We start from the raw sequence: 27,304 nt of genomic DNA, 5'->3' as shown, positions 1-27,304 counted from the left end.
ATTCACAAACTGTGCGACAAAACGTTTTACTCAATACAGCACCGACCGGTAACTGACAGGCATACAACAATGAAACTTCCAGCAGTTACACATTAAACAAAGGCATGTGCAGGGATGCCAACCACATTTCACTCGAACACTCCATTGGCGCGAAGTTGCAAATGTTCTGGAATTTTTTCAACAGACCTCGTATTAAGTTGCTATGTGTCTCTACCTGTGGATATTTTGCTTTTATTGTGTCCAGTAATTCATAACCAATAATGTAATCAAACATTAATTTATCTCTCCATCCATGAATGTGCAGTATGTTACATTTATTTACATTGAGGGTCAAATGCTAGTGTCTGCTCCGATTGCCAGTCCTCTACCAGTCTTTATGACTTTTGTGTATATAACAACAAAATAGTCTCACAGAGCTTCTGACACTGTACACTAAATAATTTGGAATAGCCCTAGAACACTGTCTTAGGGTCCTGAAGTTATTTTATGTCTAATAATTTTGCCTCATTAAGAATGACATGTTACATTTTCTTTGCTTAGGATGTCCTGTTTCCAGTCACTAATATGGTCCATTACTCTGTAAGCTCATATTTTGTCAACTAAACAACAGTGCATAACTGTATTGAATGCTTTCCAGAAGTCCACCTAGGCACCCATTCATTGCCCAAGGTTCTGTGGATCTCACAGACAGAGTGAGCCAAGTTTCACATGATATATTTTCTGTGGAATCCATCTTGATCCCTATTGTTCTCTGAAAAGTCGTAATATGTGAGCATAAAATGTTTCATAATCATACAGTGCAATTGGAGAGTTTTAGTCATTTAAACGAAACAGATTGCAACAGCTCTTTGCACATACTTATATAATGTGACCACTGTGGCCTTCGATACCAGACTACTGCAATACAGACACACTGAAAATTAAAAATGATGTAAATTAAAAATGATGTAACATGCCCTTGCCATGTGTTCATATTGTTGCATTCCACTCCGTGTAGTCACTTCTTAAAAACTCTGCTGTTGCAATGTGATGATGAATAAGGGATAACATATAATAAACAGCAACTTCTGTTATAGGAAATATGACTCTGTAAGTACTGTGGATGTTAACATACGTGGTTTCAACAAATGTATAGCTTTTTACCAAGTAACAACTCATTAATGATTCTTATTGATCAGCTGGTCATAATTGCCTGTTACATGGTATTGTTTCTTTGTCATCTTGCAGTTCTGTAGTATTTAGATTTGTTAGCTTTCAAACATTGATTGTACACAAATGCAGTGTTTTACAAATAAATTACCCTGATGGTGGTAAGACAGACATGTCTCCATATATCAAAATCATTTTCATTTGGTTTTTGCTGTTCAGACTGGGGTGCTCCCCTTGTAAGATGTGACAGTTCTTGGTAGAGCTACCTTTAGTAGCCACATTGTGAAATAAATCGTACTTACCCTTGAGATTAATAATGGCTGTGTACTAGTAAAATGACATTTTATTGTTATTATTATTATTATTATTATTAGTAGTAGTAGTAGTAGTAGTAGTAGTAGTAGTAGTAGATTTAATGAGCTCAATACTTAAAATCAGGCTTATAAGTATTACCGTATATTACTTCTAACACTTAGATAAAAATATTCAAGAAAGAGAAGGAAGAGTGGAAGGCAAATATACTTCATTTAGAACAAGGGCTGCAAAATATTAACACAAATTCTTTACAGGCTAATGGAAAAACTGTTAGAAGCTGACCTCGAGGAGGATCAGTTTGTATTCTGTAGAAATGGTGGAACACATGAGGCAATACTGACCCTACGACTTACCTTAGAAGATAGATTAAGGAAAGGCAAAACTACATTTCTAGCATTTGTAGACTTAGAGAAAGCTTTTGACAATGTTGACTGGAATACTCTCTTTCAAATTCTGAAGGTGGCAGGGGTCAAATACAGGGAGTGAAGCCGGCCGCGGTGGTCTCGCGGTTAAGGCGCTCAGTCCGGAACCGCACGACTGCTGCGGTCGCAGGTTCGAATCCTGCCTCGGGCATGGATGTGTGTGATGTCCTTAGGTTAGTTAGGTTTAAGTAGTTCTAAGTTCTAGGGGACTGACGACCACAGCAGTTGAGTCCCATAGTGCTCAGAACCATTTACCATTTTTTACAGGGAGTGAAAGAGTATTTACAGTTTGTACAGAAACCAGATGGCAGTTATAAGAGCCGAGGGACATGAAAGGGAAGCAGTGGTTGGGAAGGGAGTGAGACAGGGTTGTAGCCTCTCCCCGATGTTATTCAATCTGTATATTGAGCAAGCAGTACAGGAAACAAAAGAAATATTTTGTGTTGGAATTAAAATCCATGGAGAAGAAATAAAAACTTGGAGGTTTGTCAGTGACATTGTAATTCTGTCAGAGACAGCAAAGGACCTGGAAGAGCAGTTGAACGGAATGGACAGTGTCTTGATAGGAGGATATAAGATGAACATCAACAAAAGCAAAACAAGGATAATGGGATGTAGTCGAATGAAGTCAGGTGATGCTGATGGAATTAGATTAGGAAATGAGGCACTTAAAGTAGTAAAGGAGTTTTGCTATTTGAGCTAAGCAGATTCAGAAGGATGTAGGTTGCAGTAGTTACTTGGAGATGAAGTAGTTTGCGCAGGATAGAGTAGCATGGAGGGCCGCATCAAACCAAGTCTCTGGACTGAAGACCACATCAACAACAACAGAAAAAGGGTTGGGTTAGGGGTAGGGGGGAGGGGAAGTATGTAACAAACTATTTTTTTTTGTGAAACACCAGTAATAATTATGTCATACATAACTGTTGAACAATCAGTTATGTTATGTTATTTATGTTATGTTATGTGGTGTCTGCAAAAGATAAGTGGTAAATCATCATGACTCCATACTTCCAGCAATGCAGCATTCCCAGCAATCGGACTCAGTCACTGCTACATGTTCATGTGCACTAGAATAAAAAACATTGTAGATATTATGGTGTACCTTTGAAATATCATCCCTAATCTCAGCTTTTGCTGGAAGCAGACATACCAAATAGAAATGGTGGAGAATGAAGTTTTATATTTAGTCATCATAGTTTTTGGCCTATGTTTCAATACAATAATATCCATAAATTCAGACATCACGGTCTACGGAGAACAGTGACCTGATGCTATATTTAAGTTAGAATGAACAGTCAAGATCACAAAAATATTTGTTTATTTACCGATTTTGGCTTATGTAAAAGCCATCTTCAGAATTTTTGGCCCCCATGGCTGGTGCTGGCAGCTCCTCGGTTGTCTCGTGATACGACAATCGTGTAGTTATGTGTTTTTGTGATCAGTCGAGAGATACATAAATTTCATATGTATGTAATTGGTTATTTCAAGTCATTGCATTATTTTTGTGTAAGTATCACCACAACCTTCAGGACAACATTAGTTATAATGTCCAATGATGTTTGCCTGCATTGTGAAATCCTATTGACTTGGAAGGAAGTAAATCACAATGCCATTCAGTGGTAAGTTCAGTATAACAAAGAGATGACAACAGTCATGAATCACTGCAGGAATTAGGACTGTTGAGATCTTTAAAAATATTGGGAATCCAATATATCAGTATTTTAAAAAATATCTTTGTTGGCCCTCGATATCGTGAAAAAAAGTACTGATATATCGACAGAAAAAATATCAATGTACTGTTACGGTGTATTTATAATTTTTACTTATGGACCATCTGATTGACAGCAACTGAATACAACACAGTTTTAGTGCCATATGCATTTCGCCTTTATTTTCTGCAAGACATCATCAGTGGCCTGGAATATGTAAATATGTTTGCTATTTAATTTACAGTTTTGTCACTGTACCTATAGGTTATAAACAGTTCTGGTGGTTGGTATTTCCTATTAATGTAAATTAAACAGCAAACATATGTACATATTCCAGGCCACTGATGATGCCCTGCAGAAAATAAAGGCGAAAAACATATGGCACTAAAATTGTGTTTTATTCAGTTGCTGTCAAAGGGTCCATAAGTAAAAATTATCAATATACTGTAATATTACGCACAACTGAGGAAGACAGGACTACAATAGTTGAAGATATCAATGTACTGACCTATGAAAATATCAGCTGCACATTGTAAATACAGGCTGAAGCAAAATTCGCACTCTCGGGCTTCGCAGCACGACTCCTCACATGCCAGCAATAAAAAAAATGTCGGTCCCAAAATCTTGTCCAGCGAGTACATCCAGCAGAAAAGTACATTAAAGAGTGGCAATCTGGCAACACTGTAACAACATGTATGGTAACTGCCTCTGTAAGCACACCTAAGATGTGCTGCATAGTTGGTGCAGTGGATAGAATTTTGGGTTAGCATGCAGGAAGTCGAAGGTCCAATCCTGCAGGTTGGGTTGCATCTTTTTATTTGCTAATTTCATTCTGACATTTCATACTGTAATATACACCATTTATTAGGTCATATGTATCCTAAATTTACAACATTTTGTAATGCTGAACACAACAAATACGTGGTTAGACAAATAAGAAACAGACAGTGCAAACAAATGACCTGTCATAGGACAAAATAACTACAAAAACAATATCAGTTTTGAGATGCTAAAGATGATAGCACAGTACAATAACACATCATCTACTTGTAATTTGTACTAAATGTAACATGAGTGCTCAGATGTCACACATTAGTAACCACTGACAATAATAATGTCCATATTAATGACCACAAGACCTTCACAACAAAATATGTTCTACTCAGAACAACATATGCTCAAAGCAACCTCCCTGCACGTCCAAACATTCCGCAACCTGCCTGATCATACAGCTCTGGGCCCTTTGCAGAAAAGTTGCATCAACAGTAACAAGAGCTGCATGAATAAGCGCTACCAATTCTTCCACATTTGTTGGCAGAGTAGAGTACACGTGCTCCTTCAGGTGTCCCCATAGGGAGACATCCAGGGGATTTAGGTCACATGAATGTGATGGCCATCCAAGTGGACCTCCACATCCAAGTTTCCCTGAAAATGTTCTGTCCAAATACGGATGGCGGTCTGCAGGATGCAGGTGTTGCTGGAAAGCATGACGATAGGGGTGCAGCCCATGCTTGTGCAGCATGTTAATGACCGTGCATTGTGACACACACAGCTGCCTTGCTATGTTCTGTGTACTTCACTGAAGGTTCTTGGTGTATGACCTCCAGAATAGCTTCCTCAGTTGCTGTAGTACGGCGAGTCCTTGGACGACTTCTGTCACGCAATGGTGGAAGGAGAGAACCTGACTCCCGAAGGTGCAGCTCCAGACAACAAAGCACATTTTTATATGGATGGCGTCGACGAGGATGTCTAGCAGCATATTCACGAGCGGCAACACCAGCCCGGTTATCAGATGCACCAAGGACCAAGCATATCCACATATTCATTGTTTGTGTATGCCATACATCTGCCACACTGGTTTAGAGGTTTGCAATGAGAAAATTCGATACGTGTATGCATGTATATTGGAGTCTGTCACAGCCGCTTTACTCTGCTTGCAACTAGTCCCTGTTTGGTAGACAGTGCATAAAGTACTAAAACGCCGTTGGTCCTGCGCCCTGTTCCACCTAACACGCATTACCCCTCTGACAGATATTGTTCTGCATGATTCATCCAGACACCACTAATTGTGAAATGTTCGGTTTCAAATTACACTGTTTCCCTAACAGTAACATACGTGATGTTTCCAAAATCCCATCGATAGAATAATAATAATAATAATAATAATAATAATAATAATAATGCATTGAGATATGTACTGAATAGCATGTGGTTACCAGACTCAGTGTTGAAAGACATAATTAGTGGGACCATGGTGATATCACATACAAATAATAACCGAGTTTGGACATTATTCACAAAGCACATTGCTAGTCCTACTGGTAACATAAGGCCATAATAAAATGTAATGCACATGAATGAGGCAAAAATAATAGTTGGTACTAGTCTGTGGTGCCGTTGGAGGAGGATACAAAGAAAACAGGTTCGCATGTAGTAGATGAAGTGGTGCGATAAATTCACACCCATGGCATGGAAAGGCCTCTTTCAAAGGTGACCAATCTTCCATTTCTACGATTGTATTATGTAAGTGCCATTGGACCCTAATACTACACACTACTTAATTTAACGTAAACTTATGCTATGGACAAAACACACACACACACACACACACACACACACACACACACACGCGCGCGCCTGTGGGAGGACTCGAACCTCCGACGGGGGGGAGCTGCACGGACCGTGACAAGGCGCCTCAGACCACGCGGCTGTGCAAGTGCAAATGGTTTCTATATGACCCGCTGCAATCGCTATTGATGAATAAAATGCCAGATACAGTACCACCTGGACTACATTTACCTAACAAAAAACATATGCTTCAACCCAGGATCGAACCATTGACCTCCTGCTCACTAACCCTTAACTCTACCCCCTGCACCAACTGTACAGCACAACTGTTGTGTACTGACAGAGGTAGTTACCATACATGTAGTTACAGTGGTACCAGATTGCCACTCTGTAACATCCTTTTTGCCGGGTATACTCGCCGGACGAAATTTTTTACCGCTGGAATGTGAGGAGTCGCGCTGTGAGACTCGAGTGCGTGAATTTCGCTTCACCCTGTATACTGCCAGTTTCAGAGGTGTGTATTTAAGTGTTGATTTATTATTAGACATTCTGTACATCAACAAGTTAGCAGCCTGGTTATCCCCCTTAGAGCAAGAATTGAAAGGAAAATGATGCATGTTCACACTTGGTGATAACCACTTTGCTAACTATGGTAACTGTATATAAGTGGCACAGTAAAAGGTGTCCAATGGGTCCATCATTCGGTTTTATCACATATTGGATTTGTCCAGAACATCTCCTGTCGGCTTCCCAGTTTTTTCATTTCTGCAAACACTAGCGACCTAGTACTTGTGTCAGAATTGCATGGTGAAGTTAGACGTTGCAGTTTTTGTTAGTAGCACTGATGGCGTCAGCATTTCCACTCACATATCTTTGCCCACTGCAAAGACCAGTCTTGTCATTTAGATTTTTGTTCATCATTTTCAGCAACTGTTTTTGAAGAATCATTTTTTAATGCAACTGGTGTGGTATTTCTTCACGTCAGGAATCTTGTAATCCCACCAACGTCCCCACCCCCACCCCAGTGCAGTCGGACTTCTTCTTTGTGCCACTTCTACTTGCTTCACACTGTGGGAGGAAGACTGGATGTAATGAAAGCTTAGAAAGTAGTAAGACTCCTTCAGACAGTGAAAGTAAAATTCTGTTCTATTGCAGTTTCAAAAGAACAATATTTACTGAAAATTGCAAGAAAAATAGAATATAAAATAAAAATAACAGCACTCGCTATTGCTACTTCGGTATTGATATATCAGGAAAAGAAATATTGCAAATATGTATCAATATTTTTTGAGAAAAATATTGAGATGTCAATATTTTTTAAAGAGCTGTAGCAGGAATGCATGTATGATGATTAAAAACAGACTGTATAATGTATGGAAACATCAGGGGATATCTGGAGTTTGTGTAGGAATACAATATGCTAATGAAAAATCAGTTAATACATGTGAAAAATATCAAATGACACACTGATTTTTGAAACGTGGATAGGAAATCAAGAAATAGTATTATGAAACTTAGTGCTTGGAAAATGTACACTAAATAAAAATGGAAAGTAGTTTGTAGACATTAGAGAAGCATGATGCACTAAAATTCAGTTATACAGAAAAATACTTAAAATGACAACATTGATGAAATTGAAGTATAAGGTGGAACAGGAAATGCAAGCTACATTCAGAAACTTCTTGTAGTCACAGGATGTCATGACACATCTAAAACTAGCTTTATACATTTTGTGAGATGTTGTGAGTACTGGAATATGCTACACAAATCATTGAAGTCTATAATTTTTACATTTGTGGACTAGAATGAAGGGAATTTTAGTGACACCAGTTGCACATTTTAATTAACTCTTACCGTCTCACTGTCAGAAAATAGAATCTTATTTGTGCAATTCTTTTTTTGTTCCAGATGTGAAGAGAGCTATTGAGCTCCTTGAAAAACTGGAAAAAAGTAAGTATATTCAATATTAACGTCTCCAGCATAGTTATAAATAAGAAAATAATGTGTGCTTGGTTTGATTTGAATATGCAGCGAGACGAGAGCAACTGATGTCTTAACTCACTGGAGCCCACCCACCCAAAACTGGAGTTAATTGCGCTGTTTCACTCTGTGTAATTCTAGTAAAGCCAACCAGAACCCTTAAGAAGTAGTACCAGGCCCCTTCCTTGCCCTTATTAGACACAATTTCTTCATGTTCTATTGGCTTGAAAAGTCTATGTTTTTTGTATGCTAGAGCTTCACATTGGAAGATTAGGTGTGGTGCAATTTTATCATCCTAACCACATAGTCTACACTTAAGGATTTCTTCCTGTATACCCATTGTGTGTAAAAATTAAAGTTCCAGTCATGAGTCCTTTGATGAGTTTAATATGTTTCCTTTTCAACTGAAGGGTTATTGTGAAACACAGCTTCAACATCATTAGCTTGCCATGTTTTTGTTTTTGGGCCAAAGTCCCGTCCGTGTTCTGCGTGATATCTTCTGATCCAGGTAGCAGTTTTGATTTTACCACTGCCTTAGTGATGCATTGCACCTGTCCTGGCCAGTCTTATCAGCTTGTTCATTGCCACTAATCCCTGAGTGACCAGGGACCACAGTAGGTTTACCCTGTTGCTTTCCCCCAGTCTCCCAAGGGTTTCACAGCATTCTGCCATGATCTTATCTCATTGCAGAGGAGATTTCAGAGTTGTTTGGCTTTCTGAATAAATGTAGGTGCCATAATCCTTGTAGCACCTACTCAAGTTCTCCTCCACATGCACTCAGATAATGGATATTTCCAAATGGAATACTGTGGCCAGTTTCCTAAAGAGACTGCTGTGTCCAGTCTAGGCTGTACCCTATATATTTTGGCTGCAGTCCCTTCATCTGTTTTCAACCCCTCAATAAACCAGACTGTATTTCCTTAATAATGTTGTAGTTCATTTTTCCACTGCTCTCCTCTTCTGGTTGTTACACTGAAGGATTTATAGAAGCAGCTGTAAGTTATTGTATGGTCAGCCGATATTTCCCTGACCCTTCCTGTATTTACCACACTTGCTATAATGGTATGAGATTCTGGATATCCTAAAAGAATCAACAGTTAGTTCTAATTTTTAACCTGTACACCACTTCCCCCACTGTAAGCCAAAGGTGTAACAAGGGCATGTCCAAGATGATCTCCATCCCAACAGTGGGTGTACTACTTATTCCACCTGTTTATGGTTATACAGGCCAGTCCCTGCACCTTGCCAAGCTCCTTGATTCTACCTTACTGTAGCCCCATAAATTATCATAAGTCTTATTACAGAGGTGTATGTCCAGTACATACTCCTTGTGTCTTTAGACCCCAATTTTTACTACATTCCTTTCTAGTGCTCATAAGAGAACCTTCTGCCTTGGAATATATGTTCTTTATATGAGGGGGTAATGATAGTTTTGCATCCCAAGTTATACGTGGCTACTTCATTACCCCTCTCTGCTGGTACTGTTCCATTAAGGAGCTCAAGATTCCAGTATATGTGCTGGGTTTGCTTCCTCATAAATGGTACAAAAATAGGTTTTTTGGGACTAACTGTAGTTCCTTTTTTTCTGCACTAATTTTCTGCAATGTCTAGTTTATATCATTACTAGCAAATTTGCCAAATATTAGTACAATTAAATCATCTGTGTACTCTTGGCAAAAGTAGCCTCTAGCATTTAGTTCTTCAATGAGTTCATTACCATTCAGTTCCACAATAGTGGGGACAAAACTCCTCCTTGTGGACACCACAAGCTGCTGTTGATAACCATTTTCTCATTCACCACGGTGGCTTCTATCCTTCTTCTACTTAGCATGTTCCTAATCCACCTGCATATGGTGGTCTCAGCACCATGCTCTTCTGCAGCTCTAACCATGGATTCAAAGGTTGTGTTGGTAAAAGCTCCTTTGATATCCAGGAAGCTGCAGAGGGCTATTTCCTGAAAGAGCAGAGCTTTTTCCACCTTCCCAAGAAGATGGTAAAGTACTCTTTGACATTATTTCCCTTTTTCATATGTGTGTTGGTTTACATGTAGAGGAACCTCAATTAATCTCGATAATATGCACATTAACCACTTTTTCTAATGACTTAGAAGAAAGGTTGACAGACTGATCGGCCTCATATCCCTGCCTTGGTAGGATCAGTTCTCCCTAGCTTCAGAATGAAAACAACCCTCAGTGTCCTCCAAGCATTAGGAATGATTTGTGCTGTTAGGCTGTCCCCAAAGAGTCCACATAGGAATCTAATAAAATTTTCTTGTGTTTGTTGCAGTAGAGCTGGGAAGATACCTTCTAGTCCTGGTGACTTGAATGGTTGAAACATTCCCACTGCCTACTGGATTTTTTTTTTTAAATCAGCTTATTCTGTGGCAGATTCCCAGTTTTTCCTATGATTACCTGTAAACCAGTGTCCCTCAGGGACTTATTCCTGCTCTGTGTTATCTGCCAATGTGCCTTGAGGAAGGTGAGTCTTGTGGAGTGCATCCAGCACCTCACTTGCTGTCCTTGTATACTCACTATCTTTCTTCCTTAAAATACCACTTGGATTAGTTGATATTCTAGTAAGGATTTTGTAAAGAATACCTTCCAAGAATATAGCTTTACTTGTTTGATACCAAGGTATGAGACAAGGGCCTCCACATATTTTGCCAATTGTTTTTTCTTCCATGCAAGGTTGAACGGTCTTCTTACCTACTTTCTTTGCATTTCGAGACTGTCGTTCCACCAAGGTACATTCCTGTTTGTGCAGTTCTTTGTGATCGGGCAGTTTTCTAAATATGTAGTCGTAATGGTAGTATTTCGATCACCATCTCATTAAAGTCATCCCACTGTTCCCATCTCCTCACAGACAAAGATAAGGGTGCTTTTGTTCAGATAGACCCTCCTGAATTTGGATCCTGCACTTTTATCCCCCCCCCCCCCCCTTTTCCTGAGCCTCTCCCCAGTCTTCTCGAAGAGATCCATCTAAACAAACTCTATTTGATGTAAGATGATATTTACCAGTGGATATCCTGTTGGATAACTGCCATCTCAAAAACTGAGATTGCAATTCAGTAGGTCTGTTTCCCTATTTCCTGCCTCAGCTTTGTCTGGATCCATATATTGTGAGAATTTGGGGTGTTAGACTGCTCCGTTGTTCTCTTGTTTCCTGTCTTAGATTTAGATTAACTGTGAGGCAGTCTTTGTTTGGAGGTCTTAGGTTCAAGAGCCTTTACTTCCCCTCATCTGTGTTAAGGAGGACATTTTTTGCCTTCCACTTCTTCTTGTTCTTTGAGGAGTTTCCTTATCTATTTTCCAGACAAGGATTTGCTCTTGACCTTCTCAGTAGCAGTTTCTATTTCTTGGACTGGTCTATTGCCCAGTCCAATTGCAGAAACCGCTTCCATCAGTTCCAGCACCAAACCTTGGATGTTTGAGGTCACGTCAAGTCCCTCAGTTTTTATTTTGTTTTCTGTGTTCTCCATTTTGGTCCAACAAGAATTCAGGATGTATTCAGTTGACACCACAGAACTCCATCCGGTGCAAGGAAATTTACTTGTTGAGGTCTCTTGGTATCCCTAAGGCTCCGTTAATGACACGTCTGCCCATGCACCACGCATCCCTCAGCATGGATCGCATTACGCCTCGGATTGGGTATCTGGGTGACTAGGGGAGGACTGTGGGAATAGGTAGGGGAGATATAGGGAGTTGTGGGGACACTTTTTGTCTCCTTCATCCACTACCAGTAGCAGTGCTACAATCAGCATAGCCCTTAGCTTCTTGCGAACATACAAGCCTTTCCACCTGTATTGACAATGCTTCTACGAGGTGGTGGTGTCCTGAGAGGAATATGTACTTAATTGCATTCAATATTGTTTAGCTGAATGGCTAGTAGTAGCTCCCTTACACATTTTTACTATGTCTGTTAGACATAGTGAATTATATTTCAGATACTGTACACGGAATGTGTAAGGATTTTATTATTTTGTGTTATACCAAGATCAGTAGGACACAATACAGTGGTCAGCCTACATTGCAAGGTGGTTCAGTGTTAAACACTGGATTCTCATTTACTTGTACAGCAGTTCAAAACCACATCTAGCCACCGAGATTTATATTTTTGGTGGTTTCTGTAAATCACTTACACCAACTGCTAGGATGGTTGCTTAGAAATGACATGGCGAACTTCCTCCTGTAACTTTCTATAACCCAAGCTTACATTTCATTTTTAATGACACTGTCATAAACAGTACATTAAAACCTTATCAATCTTCCTTCCATTGCCAGGCTTGAAAGCTGGAAATCTACATTAAGAAGGTTAAAAATTCCATGCTTATAAGAACAGAAATAATAGTGGATAAAAGAAAACAATTAGCTACTGTCATAGTTGTGTTCTCCAGCAGTCTGTTCCCTGATACATGTTTGTTTTCTTGTTCCTCTAATAATTCCAGACCTACCCCCTCCCGCCCCCTTCCCCCCTCCTGCCCCCTTCCCCCTCCCTCCCCCTCCCACCCCCTCCCTCCCCTCCCTCTGCTCCCTCCCTCTCCTTCCCCTCCCCCTCCCTCTCTCCCTCCCCCTCCCTCTCCCTCCCCCCTCCCTCTCCCTCCCCCTCCCCTCCCTCTCTCCCTCCCCTCCCTCTCCCACCCCTCCCTCCCCCTGCCTCCTCCCTCCCCCTGCCTCCTCCTCCATCCCACCACCTCCGCCTCCCTCCCCCTTTCCTCCCCTCCCCCTTTCCTCCCCTCCCCCTTTCCTCCCCTCCCCCTTTCCTCCCCTCCCCCTTTCCTCCCCTCCCCCTTTCCTCCCCTCCCCCTTTCCTCGCCTCCCCCTTTCCTCGCCTCCCCCTTTCCTCGCCTCCCCCTTTCCTCGCCTCCCCCTTTCCTCGCCTCCCCCTTTCCTCGCCTCCCCCTTTCCTCGCCTCCCCCTTTCCTCGCCTCCCCCTTTCCTCGCCTCCCCCTTTCCTCGCCTCCCCCTTTCCTCGCCTCCCCCTTTCCTCGCCTCCCCCTTTCCTCGCCTCCCCCTTTCCTCGCCTCCCCCTTTCCTCGCCTCCCCCTTTCCTCCCCTCCCCTCCCCCTTTCCTCCCCTCCCCTCCCCCTTTCCTCCCCTCCCCTCCCCCTTTCCTCCCCTCCCCTCCCCCTTTCCTCCCCTCCCCTCCCCCTTTCCTCCCCTCCCCTCCCCCTTTCCTCCCCTCCCCTCCCCCTTTCCTCCCCTCCCCTCCCCCTTTCCTCCCCTCCCCCTTTGCTCCCCTCCCCCTTTGCTCCCCTCCCCCTTTGCTCCCCTCCCCCTTTGCTCCCCTCCCCCTTTGCTCCCCTCCCCCTTTGCTCCCCTCCCCCTTTGCTCCCCTCCCCCTTTGCTCCCCTCCCCCTTTGCTCCCCTCCCCCTTTGCTCCCCTCCCCCTTTGCTCCCCTCCCCCTTTGCTCCCCTCCCCCTTTGCTCCCCTCCCCCTTTGCTCCCCTCCCCCTTTGCTCGCCCCCCCCCCCTTTGCTCGCCCCCCCCCTTTGCTCGCCCCCCCCCCTTTGCTCGCCCCCCCCCCTTTGCTCGCCCCCCCTTTGCTCGCCCCCCCCCTTTGCTCGCCCCCCCCCCCTTTGCTCGCCCCCCCCCTTTGCTCGCCCCCCCTTTGCTCGCCCCCCCCTTTGCTCGCCCCCCCCCCTTTGCTCGCCCCCCCCCCTTTGCTCGCCCCCCCCCTTTGCTCGCCCCCCCCCCTTTGCTCGCCCCCCCCTTTGCTCGCCCCCCCCCTTGCTCGCCCCCCCCCTTTGCTCGCCCCCCCCTTTGCTCGCCCCCCCCTTTGCTCGCCCCCCCCTTTGCTCGCCCCCCCCCTTTGCTCGCCCCCCCCCCTTTGCTCGCCCCCCCCCTTTGCTCGCCCCCCCTTTGCTCGCCCCCCCCCTTTGCTCGCCCCCCCCCTTTGCTCGCCCCCCCTTTGCTCGCCCCCCCCTTTGCTCGCCCCCCCCTTTGCTCGCCCCCCCTTTGCTCGCCCCCCCTTTGCTCGCCCCCCCCTTTGCTCGCCCCCCCCTTTGCTCGCCCCCCCCTTTGCTCGCCCCCCCCCTTTGCTCCTCTCCCCCACCCCCTTTGTTCCCATCAGTTGTGTCTTTGTTATTCCTCTGTGTGGGGAAAAGTTATTACTGGCATTACATGGGTTTCAGTTCTGGGGCCACCACTGTGTTTGCCATATATAAATGTATGCTAACAAGACAGAAATAGTACTCGTCGCTGATGATTTGAGCATCATAATAGAGCTCAACTGAGCTGCTGCAACCCAAGATGAAATAAGTGAACTATTTAAAAGTAATGTTGATTGCTTCTTAATAAATGTTCCCTCACTTAATGTAGCAAAAGCACATTTCATTCATTTCTGTACTAAACAACATATCTCACCATCAGTAACAACGCCACATGACATCTCTGTAAATAAACTTCTAAAGAAACAGAGATTACTGTATAATAGGTGTAAAACAAGGCATAGGGCTATAGATAGAAAGGTTCTGAATGAAATGCATTTGGCTGTCAAGAGAACAATGTGTGATGCCTTCAATGACTACTGTAGCAGAATATTTTCAAATGGTATTTCCGAAATAAACAAAGAAATTGTGGTCGTGTGTAAAGGCTGTCAGTGGTGCCAAAGTTAGTGTTCAGTCCTTAGCAAATGACAGGAAATGAAACTGAGGGCTAGTTCTTGGAGGGGGAACACGGGTCATAACTGTTTAAAAGAAGGGTAGTAGAAGTGATCCACAGATCTACTGTCCAATATCCTTGACACCAATTTGTTGCAGAATCTTATAACACATTAGGCTGAAATATAATGAGATATCTTAAATAGAATGACCTCAATGCCAACCAGCATAGATTCCAAAAACAATGATCATGTGGAACCCAACTTGCACTTTTCTTGCATGACACTACTGAAAACTTTGGATCAGGGAGTCAGTCAGATGCAGTATTTCTTGATTTCTAAAGACCATTTTACTCAGTACCACATCTATGCCTTATTGTCAAATGTGTGATCATATGGGGTATAAAGTGAAATTTATGAATGAATTGAGGACTTTTTGATAGGGAGGACACAGCATGTTATCTTGGATGGAGAGTTATCACAGATGTAAAAGTAAGTTCAGGTGTGCCCCAGAGAAGTGCCTTGGGACCCTTTCTGTTCACATTCTATATTAGTTGCCTTACAGACAGTGTTAGTAGTAACCTCAAACTTTTTGCAGATGATGCTTTTATCTACGATGAAGTACGGTCTGAAAGAAGCTGCATAAATGTTCAGTCAGATCTTAATAAGATTTCAAAGTGGTCCAAAGATCAGCAACTTTGTTTAAATGTTCACAAATGTAAAATTTTACGCTTCACAAAATGAAAACATGTACTACCCTTTGACTATATATCAGTGAGTCACTGTTGGGAATCAGTCAACACATACAAATACCTGGGTGTAACAATTAGTAAGGATATGAAAGGGAATGATCACATAAGCTCAGTTGTGGATAAAGCAGGTGGTAGACTTTAGTTTATTGGTAGAATACTGGGGAAGTTCAATCAGTCTACAATGGAGGTTGCTTACAAATCACTTGTGCGACCAGTTCTAGAATATTGCCCGAGAGTGTGGGTCCTGTATCAGATAAGACTAACAGGGGATATTGAATATATACAGAGAAGGGCAGCAGGATTGGCCATAGGCTTGTTTGATCTGTGTGAGAGTGTTGCAGAGATACTGAATGAACGTAACTGGAAGACTCTTGAAAATAGATGTAAACTATCCCGAGAAAGTCTATTAACTAAGTTTCAAGAACTTGCTTCAAACGACCCTAGCAATATACTACAACCCCCTATGTATTGCTCACATAGGTATCTTGGGGATAAAATTATAATAATTACTGCATGCATAGAAGCATTCAATCAATCATTCTTCCCTCACTCCATACATGAATGGAAAGGGAAGAAAACCTAATAACTGATACAATGACATGTACCTTCTGCCATGCACCTCATGGTGGTTTGCAGAGAATACATGCAGATTTAGATGAAGAAATAAAAAAAAGTGATGGTTCAAAATTCATAGGTGTAGGTATTGACAAGAACTTGATTTTGAAATCACAGTCGTATGTTACAGATATTTCCTAATGCCTAAGTTCAGCAACATAATCTGTATGTGTAATTGATGATGAAAATATTAGAAAAATTAGCTTCCGTTGCATACTTCCATTCATTGATGTCATATGGAATAATTTTCTATCTTAATTCCACACACAGACACAAAGTGGTAGGCAAACAGAAATTTGCTAAATGTGCTGTAAAGGTGTTATCTGAAGGCCACTCTCAAATGTCATGTAGGAACTGTTTAAAAACTTAGGCATCCTAACAATAATCTTACAATAGATTTACTCTCTTATTAGATTTGTTGTGAAGAATGAGGCACAATTTGAAAATAATAGTAACACTAGGAACAAAAATAGACCCCACTACCCACAAATTAACCTTACTCTTTGATCGAAAGGAACAAATTATGCAGCCATAAACATATTTTACTGTCTCAACTGTGAATTAAAAGTGCTGGCAGATAATGAAAGGTAAAAAATTTAAATCATTTATGCTTGGTAACGTCTTCTGCTCCATAAATAACATTATTAGTAGATAATATGTATGTAGTTTAGTAACTCTCATCTTTTTTGTGGATTAAGATTTAAAAAGAAAAAAAAAACAGTTATGAAAATAGCCAGCTTGTCGTGTTGTCATAGAGAAAACTAGTGTTATTTGTAAACCCATTGATGCATTCTGCATCATTCCATATTTCATGATCCAGGAACATACAAAAAACTAATCTACCCTTCTCCTTTCTTGTTAAGTAGAACATCTCTACAATTGTGGAGGAATTCGTCTACTAACATTCTGCAATTAATTCACCATTTTCATTCTTGTCAGTTAATACACCATCTACAGGAACTTTTCCATACTTCATACCTTGAATGGCTTCACACGCCTTATGTGGCATTGTGCCCTTTCTGATCCACTTGTGAATGCTCCAGGGGAAGGACAATGTCCTGTACATCTCAGTAGGAGTCTGAATGTCTGTGATTTGACTATTGCCATTACTTGATATGTATCTAAGAGATAGTAATGTGTTCTGTGAATCCTTTCAGTAATGTGTTCTGTGAATCCTTTCAGAAGTTGGCTTCTTAAAATTCTTCCCTCAGGAGACTCATCCCACAATAGACATATATTGATATTTGGGCTATCATTAGAGGGTGATGTCTGCCTACTAACACCATAGACCTTGTGCTAACTTCAAGAACTATTGCATATTTTGACAATGGGACATTTTGTGTATGAAGGATTGGAAATCATGTGAATGTTGGTTTAACTGCATGGTTAAAACTTCTGTCAGGACGGTCAGAATAATATCATTTATTTTCGACAACCTGTGCTCCATAGCACATAAATGATTTAGAAACAACATCTTAAAACTGTCACAAGCTGTTATATTATTAATTTTTATTATTTCCATCTAGCTTCAATTTTAAATCATCATATCTACAAATATCACAAACATAACAAGAGAGGGCTGTTTGGTAATATAAGTAGTACAGGCAGAACACAGGGGTGCACTGTATGAAGCATCTCTGTTTTACAGTACAGTTTAGTTTTTTTGCATCAGATGAACACAATATGGGTGCCCATTGTATAGTGCAAAAATAGCTCTGTACAAATACCTGAAAGCTGTTAAACACCATAAATCCATAAATACATTCACATAGCTAAGGAGACTCTGTATACTGTAGTTGTCTTTTGCTGTGATTTTCAGCCTGAAGACTGGTTTGGTGCACCTCTCCATACTATTCTATCCTGTGCAGGTCTCATCCCAATAACTGCTTCCCTTGGCCTTCTTCTCCAATTTTTACTTGGTAAACCTCAAAGTTTTTGTTTCATATCACTGAACTTCAGTTCCTTTTCCAAATTTTTTCATTTCCTGTGCAGCTTCCTGAATGCCTTTCTTTAACTTGTCCCCTAAGAAAAGTCATAGGGTCAGGACAGTCTCCATTGTTCCTATATTTCTTGTGAACCCAAACCAATTATCCCCAAGGTCAGCTTCTGACCACCGCTTCTGACTTACGACATTTCTCCTGTATTAAAATTTCAGTTGAAAATATTCTCGAAGAAGACAGGGAGATTTGAAAAAATATAAACTGGACTACTTTATGGCTAGCCATAGAAGTGCGACTCAGATACTAAACAGTACAGAATTTCCAGATGTTGCTATGGATTTTGCAATAATAGTAATGAATAGTACACTCCTTTTTTTTTAAGAAAGGAGGTGTATGGTAAATATTTGAGGCTTATAAGTTAAAGTATTGAAGGTCATTCAATAGAAGAGAAGTGATAGTAATACTAAAAGTAGTAAGTAGTGTAAGCTGCCTTATATGTAGGATGTTGAGTCGCCAAAGGTTGAAGGAAGAAAACTTTGAACAAAAATTACCTGGTCCTCTTTGTAGGGGTTGGGACAATGGACCTGCACCCCGTTGCCTGGAAAAACACTAAACCTGAAAAAGAACCTCAAAGTAAGCCTTGTAACTGGACCAGAAACATAAAACAAACCAATTAATTAAAATGGACTTTGAATATAAGACCTTGGAATATACAAGGCTTAAATACTAAGACAGAAGAGGTCTTCAAACAATTAGGTAAGGATAAGAGGGACATAATTGCCCCTACTGAGGGTGAGGAGCCAGACATGATGTGAACAAATTGCAGTGGCACTGATAAATGAAGAGCAAAAGCAGTAGTACTGCTTGTTGTAAACAAAAAGTGAAAAAGAGCATAAAAATTGATTGGAAATAAACAAATGAATTATTAAAATAGAAACTGATTTGTGGTGTAACTCTGGCTTCAATAGCAGTATATGCAACAACAGATGATACAGAAATGATGAATATTAGCAAAAAGAAATAATATTGCCTAAATGTAAGGGTTGGCAGTGCCCATGAGGACCAGGTACTGGGATCTTTTGGAGAGAATATAGGTAGTAAGAATGGTGAAAGACTGATTGATATATGCTGAGAGTATGGACAGAAGGTAATGAATGGATACTTTCAACATAAATTCATGTGTTTTCAACCTACACGTAAATGTAAGATCATAATAGACTACATTATATTAAGGCAAAGATCCCAACTTCGTACTGTGGATCCAAGGCTATAAAGAAGACAGGAATGTAGCATTGACCTTCTACATCTACATCTACATCTATACTCCGCGAGCCACCTTACGGTGTGTGGCGGAGGGTACTTATTGTACCACTATCTGATCCCCCCTTCCCTGTTCCATTCACGAATTGTGCGTGGGAAGAACGACTGCTTGTAAGTCTCCGTATTTGCTCTAATTTCTCGGATCTTTTCGTTGTGATCATTACGCGAGATATATGTGGGCGGTAGTAATATGTTGCCCATCTCTTCCCGGAGTGTGCTCTCTCGTAATTTCGATAATAAACCTCTCCGTATTGCGTAACGCCTTTCTTGAAGTGTCCGCCACTGGAGCTTGTTCAGCATCTCCGTAACGCTCTCGCGCTGACTAAATGTCCCCATGACGAATCGCGCTGCTTTTCGCTGGATCATGTCTATCTCTTCTATTAATCCAACCTGGTAAGGGTCCAAATACTGATGAGCAATACTCAAGAATCGGACGAACAAGCATTTTGTAAGCTACTTCTTTCGTCGATGAGTCACATTTTCTTAGAATTCTTCCTATGAATCTCAACCTGGCGCCTGCTTTTCCCACTATTTGTTTTATGTGATCATTCCACTTCAGATCGCTCCGGATAGTAACTCCTAAGTATTTTACGGTCGTTACCGCTTCCAATGATTTACCACCTATGGCATAATCGTACTGGAATGGATTTCTGCCCCTATGTATGCGCATTATATTACATTTATCTACGTTTAGGGAAAGCTGCCAGCTGTCGCACCATTCATTAATCCTCTGCAGGTCTTCCTGGAGTACGTACGAGTCTTCTGATGTTGCTACTTTCTTGTAGACAACCGTGTCATCTGCAAATAGCCTCACGGAGCTACCGATGTTGTCAACTAAGTCATTTATGTATAATGTAAACAATAAAGGTCCTATCACGCTTCCTTGCGGTACTCCCGAAATTACCTCTACATCTGCAGATTTTGAACCGTTAAGAATGACATGTTGTGTTCTTTCTTCTAGGAAATCCTGAATCCAATCACAAACCTGGTCCGATATTCCGTAAGCTCGTATTTTTTTCACTAAACGTAAGTGCGGAACCGTATCAAATGCCTTCCTGCAGTCCAGGAATACGGCATCAATCTGCTCGCCAGTGTCTACGGCACTGCGAATTTCTTGGACAAATAGGGCGAGCTGAATTTCACATGATCTCTGTTTGCGGAATCCATGTTGGTTATGATGAAGGAGATTTGTATTGTCTAAGAACGTCATAATACGAGAACATAAAACATGTTCCATTATTCTACAACAGATTGACGTAAGCGAAATAGGCCTATAATTATTCGCATCTGATTTATGACCCTTATTGAAAATGGGAACGACCTGCGCTTTCTTCCAGTCGCTAGGTACTTTACGTTCTTCCAGAGATCTACGATAAATTGCTGATAGAAAGGGGGCAAGTTCTTTAGCATAATCACTGTAGAATCTTACGGGTATCTCGTCTGGTCCGGATGCTTTTCCGCTACTAAGTGATAGCAGTTGTTTTTCAATTCCGATATCGTTTATTTCAATATTTTCCATTTTGGCGTCCGTGCGACGGCTGAAGTCAGGGACCGTGTTAAGATTTTCCGCAGTGAAACAGTTTCGGAACACTGAATTCAGTGTTTCTGCCTTTCTTCGGTCGTCCTCTGTTTCGGTGCCATCGTGGTCAACGAGTGACTGAATAGGGGATTTAGATCCGCTTACCGATTTTACATATGACCAAAACTTTTTAGGGTTCTTGTTTAGATTGTTTGCCAATGTTTTATGTTCAAATTCGTTGAATGCTTCTCTCATTGCTCTCTTTACGCTCTTTTTCGCTTCGTTCAGCTTTTCCTTATCAGCTATGATTCGACTACTCTTAAACCTATGATGAAGCTTTCTTTGTTTCCGTAGTACCTTTCGTACATGATTGTTATACCACGGTGGATCTTTCCCCTCGCTTTGGACCTTAGTCGGTACGAACTTATCTAAGGCGTACTGGACGATGTTTCTGAATTTTTTCCATTTTTGTTCCACATCCTCTTCCTCAGAAATGAACGTTTGATGGTGGTCACTCAGATATTCTGCGATTTGTGCCCTATCACTCTTGTTAAGCAAATATATTTTCCTTCCTTTCTTGGCATTTCTTATTACACTTGTAGTCATTGATGCAACCACTGACTTATGATCACTGATACCCTCTTCTACATTCACGGAGTCGAAAAGTTCCGGTCTATTTGTTGCTATGAGGTCTAAAACGTTAGCTTCACGAGTTGGTTCTCTAACTATCTGCTCGAAGTAATTCTCGGACAAGGCAGTCAGGATAATGTCACAAGAGTCTCTGTCCCTGGCTCCAGTTCTGATTGTGTGACTATCCCATTCTATACCTGGTAGATTGAAGTCTCCCCCTATTACAATAGTATGATCACGAAACTTCTTCACGACGTTCTGCAGGTTCTCTCTGAGGCGCTCAACTACTACGGTTGCTGATGCAGGTGGTCTATAGAAGCATCCGACTATCATATCTGACCCACCTTTGATACTTAACTTAACCCAGATTATTTCACATTCGCATTCGCTAATAACTTCACTGGATATTATTGAATTCTTTACTGCTATAAATACTCCTCCACCATTGGCGTTTATCCTATCCTTGCGGTATATATTCCATTCTGTGTCTAGGATTTCGTTACTGTTCACTTCCGGTTTTAACCAACTTTCCGTTCCTAATACTATATGCGCACTATTTCCTTCAATAAGCTATACTAATTCAGGAACCTTGCCCTGGATACTCCTGCAGTTTACCAATATTACGTTAACTTTTCCTGTTTTTGGTCTCTGAGGACGGACGTTCTTTATCAACGATGCTGATGTTCTCTCTGGTAAGCCGTCAGGTATTTTATCGTTTCGCCCAAGGGGGGGTCCCTCTAACCTAAAAAACTCCCGTGTACACGCCACACGTACTCTGCTACCCTAGTAGCTGCTTCCGGTGTGTAGTGCACGCCTGACCTGTCTAGGGGGGCCCTACAGTTCTCCACCCAATAACGGAGGTCGATGAATTTGCAACCATTATAGTCGCAGAGTCGTCTGAGCCTCTGGTTTAGACCCTCCACACGGCTCCAAACCAGAGGACCGCGATCGACTCTGGGCACTATGCTGCAGATATTAAGCTCAGCTTGCACTCCGCGTGCGATGCTGGTTGTCTTCACCAAATCAGCCAGCCGCCGGAAGGAACCAAGGATGGCCTCAGAACCCAAGCGGCAGGCGTCATTCGTTCCGACATGTGCTACTATCTGCAGCCAGTCACACCCAGTGCGTTCAATAGCTGCCGGAAGGGCCTCCTCCACATTACGGACGAGACCCCCCGGCAAGCACACCGAGTGCACACTGGCATTCTTCCCCGACCTACCCGCTATTTTCCTGAGGGGCTCCATAACCCGCCTAACGTTGGAGCTCCCTATAACTAATAGGCCCGCCCTCTGTGACTGTCGGGACCTTGCCGGAGAATCGGCCACTGGCCCAACAGGCGAGGCATCCTGTGGTGGCTCGGAAACGATGTCATCACCACTAGGAAGCACCCTGTACCTGTTGGAAAGGGGTAAGGCAGCTGCCACGCGGCCAGATCCCACCTTCGCCTTTCGGCCAGGCACGCGCGAGCCCACCACTGTCCGCCATTCACCCTGGAGTGATGGCTGACCGGTAAGATGCTCACTGCCGGAAGACGCAGCGACATCAGGGGTTCCATGTGATTCCAAGGCCACCGAAGTAGGCATAGGTCTCACCACAGTTGCCCCAACGCCACTACGAGCCGACGCCTGCGCCTCGAGCTCGATGAGCCTAACAGACAAAGCCTCCACCTGCCCCCGAAGAGTGGCCAATTCTCCTTGCGTCCGCTCACAACAACCACAGTCCCTACACATGACTATGTTTACCCTACTCTATACGGTGACAAATTCCCAAGATAATCTTCTGATGAGCTACTCTGATAATCAAGAAACACTCACTGAAATACGAGACGCGAAAACTACGCTAGGTTTTCCCAGAAAAACTATTTAAAAGCTAAGCGCAGCAAATAAGTACAAAATAAATTTCTCTCCTAACGATCAAGAACTGTTAGTTTCTATGCAGAGCAGATAAACACAAATAGAATCCCTTCCTTAGTGGAAGGTCGTAAACAAAATGCAAAATAAACGCTTTATACAAACAGTACTCGCTGCTGCTGGTGCTCTCGCTCTGGCTGCTTCTGCTGCTAAACGTGAAAATTTTCTTTAAATATAAAAAATAGAAACAGAGAACACTCAAAATACCAACAGTGTCCTGACCAAGGTATAACCCAGAATTTCTCCAGACTGAGTCTATACAATTCCTGTACAAGTTAAGTTTGGCAGAAAAAAATATGGAAGATAAAGGAAGGTTCAGCAGAAGTTGTGTATTAATGCGTAAAAAATGTATTACATGAGCCACCCATGAAGCATTAGTTCAGATTCCTAAATACAGGTACCATAACAACTGGTGGTGTCAGAATATGGAAGAGCAGCTGCAAGATAAACGGAAGGCATGCAGAAAATGTTCAGCTACGAAAGATCCAGATGATTGTTGGAAACTGTATGTTAAGAGTCAGAAGGGAAACGAAAAAAAAGTTAATAAAGGCAAAAAACTGAAGTCTTGGGCAATAAATATGAGGAGGTAGGGAGATATGTAGGAGAAACAAATAAAAAAGGGCCTGGGAAATAGTAAAGGACCCAAGAAAAGAGAAGAAGAACAACTTAAACATACCATTGACGAAGATGAAAGAAATACTATGAAAATATGGTAAAAGAAAATCGAGAAGAGTTCCTGCAGCTAGAATCATGTACAATTAAAGAGGAGATAGTGGCTGGTGTTTCCTTAACAGAACTACAGTAAAAAAAACTGAAAAATAGAATATCTTCAGGTCCAGTGGGAATTCCCATTGAGCTGATAAAAAAAGGAATGGAAGACATCCTGAAACTAATTCAACTTATCTTTAAGAAGTGTTTGATTAAAAAAGAAGACCCCAAAAGGGTGGAAGAAAAGCTCACTTGATACTTGACAAAAGAAATTCCTTACATTTAGCTCCAGTCTGGCATTGAGCAAACCCAACAGCAACAAATGATAATTTGTCCACAACCAGGAGTCAAACTCAGATTTCCCACTTTACATGAGGGGTCGCCTTTACCACCTCGGTTATCCAAACACATCGCCTCTTCGACCAAAATCTCCATATCCCACATGCTAGAGGGTAGTGGCCCCTATCCATTACTCCATTCCTGCAAGGATTTGGCTACTCTTTTGCGTCCGAACTGAAGTATCATAAATCAACAAAAAGTACACACAACTTTTCATAAGGAGTTACCGGTATTTTAGTTCCTGTGTTATTCTTTGGGAATCTGAGATGCCTTTATTTTAGTTAATTGAGCTTAAAACTTTTACAATGTGTAGCAGCTGCTAATTTTTGCTCGACTTACACTAACCACTGTGTGTTGTGTCATCTGTGTCATGAAGTGCTATTTGTACAGACATACTCATACAAATTATACATCACCTGCCTATACATATCGGAATGTGTAAGTAAACCCATTATTAATAGACATAAACTCACTTATTAATCTTATTTTAACAAATTAATATTTAACTAAGCTGTCCATAATTCAGTAGCAGATGCAAGTCCTCAAAGATTTACCACATCATGACCGTAATAATTTTTTCAGGTGGAGAAGTGCCAGCTACAAAACTTGCTGCACTACATAAGGTACTCCAGAGTGATTTTCTCAATGCTGTCAGGGAAGTCTATGAGCATGTTTATGAGACAGTAGATATTCAAGGGTCACAGGATATACGGGCCTCTGCAACAGCTAAGGCAACTGTAGCAGCTTTTGCTGCTAGTGAAGGACATGCCCATCCGAGAGTAGTAGAATTACCTAAAACAGAAGAAGGGCTTGGCTTTAATGTTATGGGTGGAAAAGAACAAAACTCTCCTATATACATATCCCGCATAATTCCCGGAGGTGTAGCAGATCGTCATGGAGGCCTGAAGAGAGGAGATCAGCTACTTTCTGTGAATGGTGTTGTAAGTAAAAAGATGCTCACAGTTCAGTCAGACTGTTTCTTTGTCTCTCTGATTCTTGATTGCATGCTAGTTTGTAAGTGTGTGTGTGTGTGTGTGTGTGTGTGTGTGTGTGATGTGAAGGATCATATTTGTAGACAGAGTTTGCCGGCCGCTGTGGCTGAATGGTTCTAGGCATTTCAGTCCGGAACCATGCTGCTGCTACAGTCACAGGTTCGAATCCTGCCTCGGGCATGGCTGTGTGTGATGTCCTTCGGTTAGTTAGGTTTAAGTAGTTCTAAGTCTAGGGGACTGATGACCTCAGATGTTAAGTCCCATAGTGCTCAGAGCCATTTGAACCATTTTTGTAGACAGAGTTTGGATAATGGGTCGACACATGGTAGAATAAAAGTGCTCATTTTACCAATGTCATTCTCAGTGATAATTTTCTGGACACTGTGTCAAATACATGATGATAACATTTTTTGGATTTCCGTGCATAGCACTTCAAGCAAGATGATGCATAGGTTATGACAGTAATCTTGGATTTGTCAGGAGCAAGGTTAAAATCCTTGTTTAGTCTCAAGATTAAAATTTTCTGTGTTTTTAAGAAAAATCATTTCAGGTGACTAGCAGGGTAATATATTGGGAAGACCACAAAAGAATCCTTCCCTAAACTCCACCTGATGTAGTACTCCATCTCTGGTGACTATAATGTCTCACTCACTGAGATCTTTCCTTTCTTGCTCAATCTTAACTTCAAGGTAAGCAATGTGCAGAAGTGGTGAATGAGTATTGAAAGTTTTGTTGCAGTCCGAGCTCTATGGAATCTGCTACAGAAAATCAGTATGTAGTCACGCACATTGGATAGTGCTTGTTTTTCACATGCGTGTATATTGCTTAGATGCAATTGACTTTTGTACCAGCTTGATGGCAGTGTTGCTGGCAGACCCTCACCTAAATAGGTCATTCACTTTAAACAGAAAAGATGAATTTTCAACTGTTGACAGTTAAATGTCGGTGCTTCAGGCTGTATCTCACCAAATTTTATAATAGTCCCACTCACTCCACCAGTGGGATGAAACAAATGAAGTTAAATGAAACATTTTTTGGGTTTCTATATTTTGAAATATACTACAAACAATGACTCACTTCTATATAATGTGGCTACTGCTTGTAATGTGAGAATATGTAGCTGTTTTTAATGTGTTTAACCACCTATCTGATAAAAACACACAAATGTAGCTATTGTTAGTAGTTGTCCTGCCTCTCCCAGTGCTGACCAAATCATGAATTTATTGGAATTTCAGGTCAAGCATCTGTGAAATGCAACTTGACTGATTCATGGAGCTGGTACCATGTACACCCCTAGATATGTTTTTTGTGCATAAATCTGTCCTGTTTGAAGAAGGCAATTTATGCTCATTGTAAAGGAATGTACAGAAAATGGAGTTCACAAACCACATACGGTATTCTGAGACAACACTCTCGTAAACTGCTGTAGGTTTATAAAGTACATTGTCCACAGTTTGAAGACCTGTGAAGCATTTCCTCTTTGTGGATAACCTTTTAATTGATTATTCATCCTCTAGACTTGCAACATATCTCTTTGTCTGTACATCTACATCTACATTCATACTCCGCAAGCCACCTGACGGTGTGTCGTGGGGGTACCTTGAGTACCTCTATCGGTTCTCCCTTCTATTCCAGTCTCATATTGTTCGTGGAAAGAAGGACTGTCGGTATGCCTCTGTGTGGGCTCTAATCTCTCTGATTTTATCCTCATGGTCTCTTCGCGAGAAATACGTGGGAGGGAGCAATATACTGCTTGACTCCTCGGTGAAGGTATGTTCTCGAAACTTTAACAAAAGCCCATACCGAGCTATTGAGCATCTCTCCTGCAGAGTCTTCCAC

At 41.7% G+C, this 27,304-nt stretch overlaps 1 protein-coding gene across 1 annotated transcript in view; it reads left to right on the top strand.

Moving 5' to 3' along the window:
- The window catches only part of LOC126255140 (protein lin-7 homolog C), a 65,274-nt gene that overhangs the window by 12,643 nt on the left and 25,327 nt on the right, over window positions 1-27,304 (top strand). The window contains exons 2-3 of the mRNA XM_049955369.1: window positions 8,072-8,113; window positions 25,056-25,414. Of these exons, the coding sequence (XP_049811326.1) occupies window positions 8,072-8,113; window positions 25,056-25,414 (401 nt within the window). The remainder of the gene's footprint in view (window positions 1-8,071; window positions 8,114-25,055; window positions 25,415-27,304) is intronic.

Source organism: Schistocerca nitens, chromosome 1 (assembly GCF_023898315.1).
Source record: "Schistocerca nitens isolate TAMUIC-IGC-003100 chromosome 1, iqSchNite1.1, whole genome shotgun sequence".
Lineage (NCBI taxonomy): Eukaryota > Metazoa > Arthropoda > Insecta > Orthoptera > Acrididae > Schistocerca > Schistocerca nitens.
Note: the sequence above shows the minus strand (reverse complement) of the source record. Positions and strands in the feature narration are given on the sequence as shown.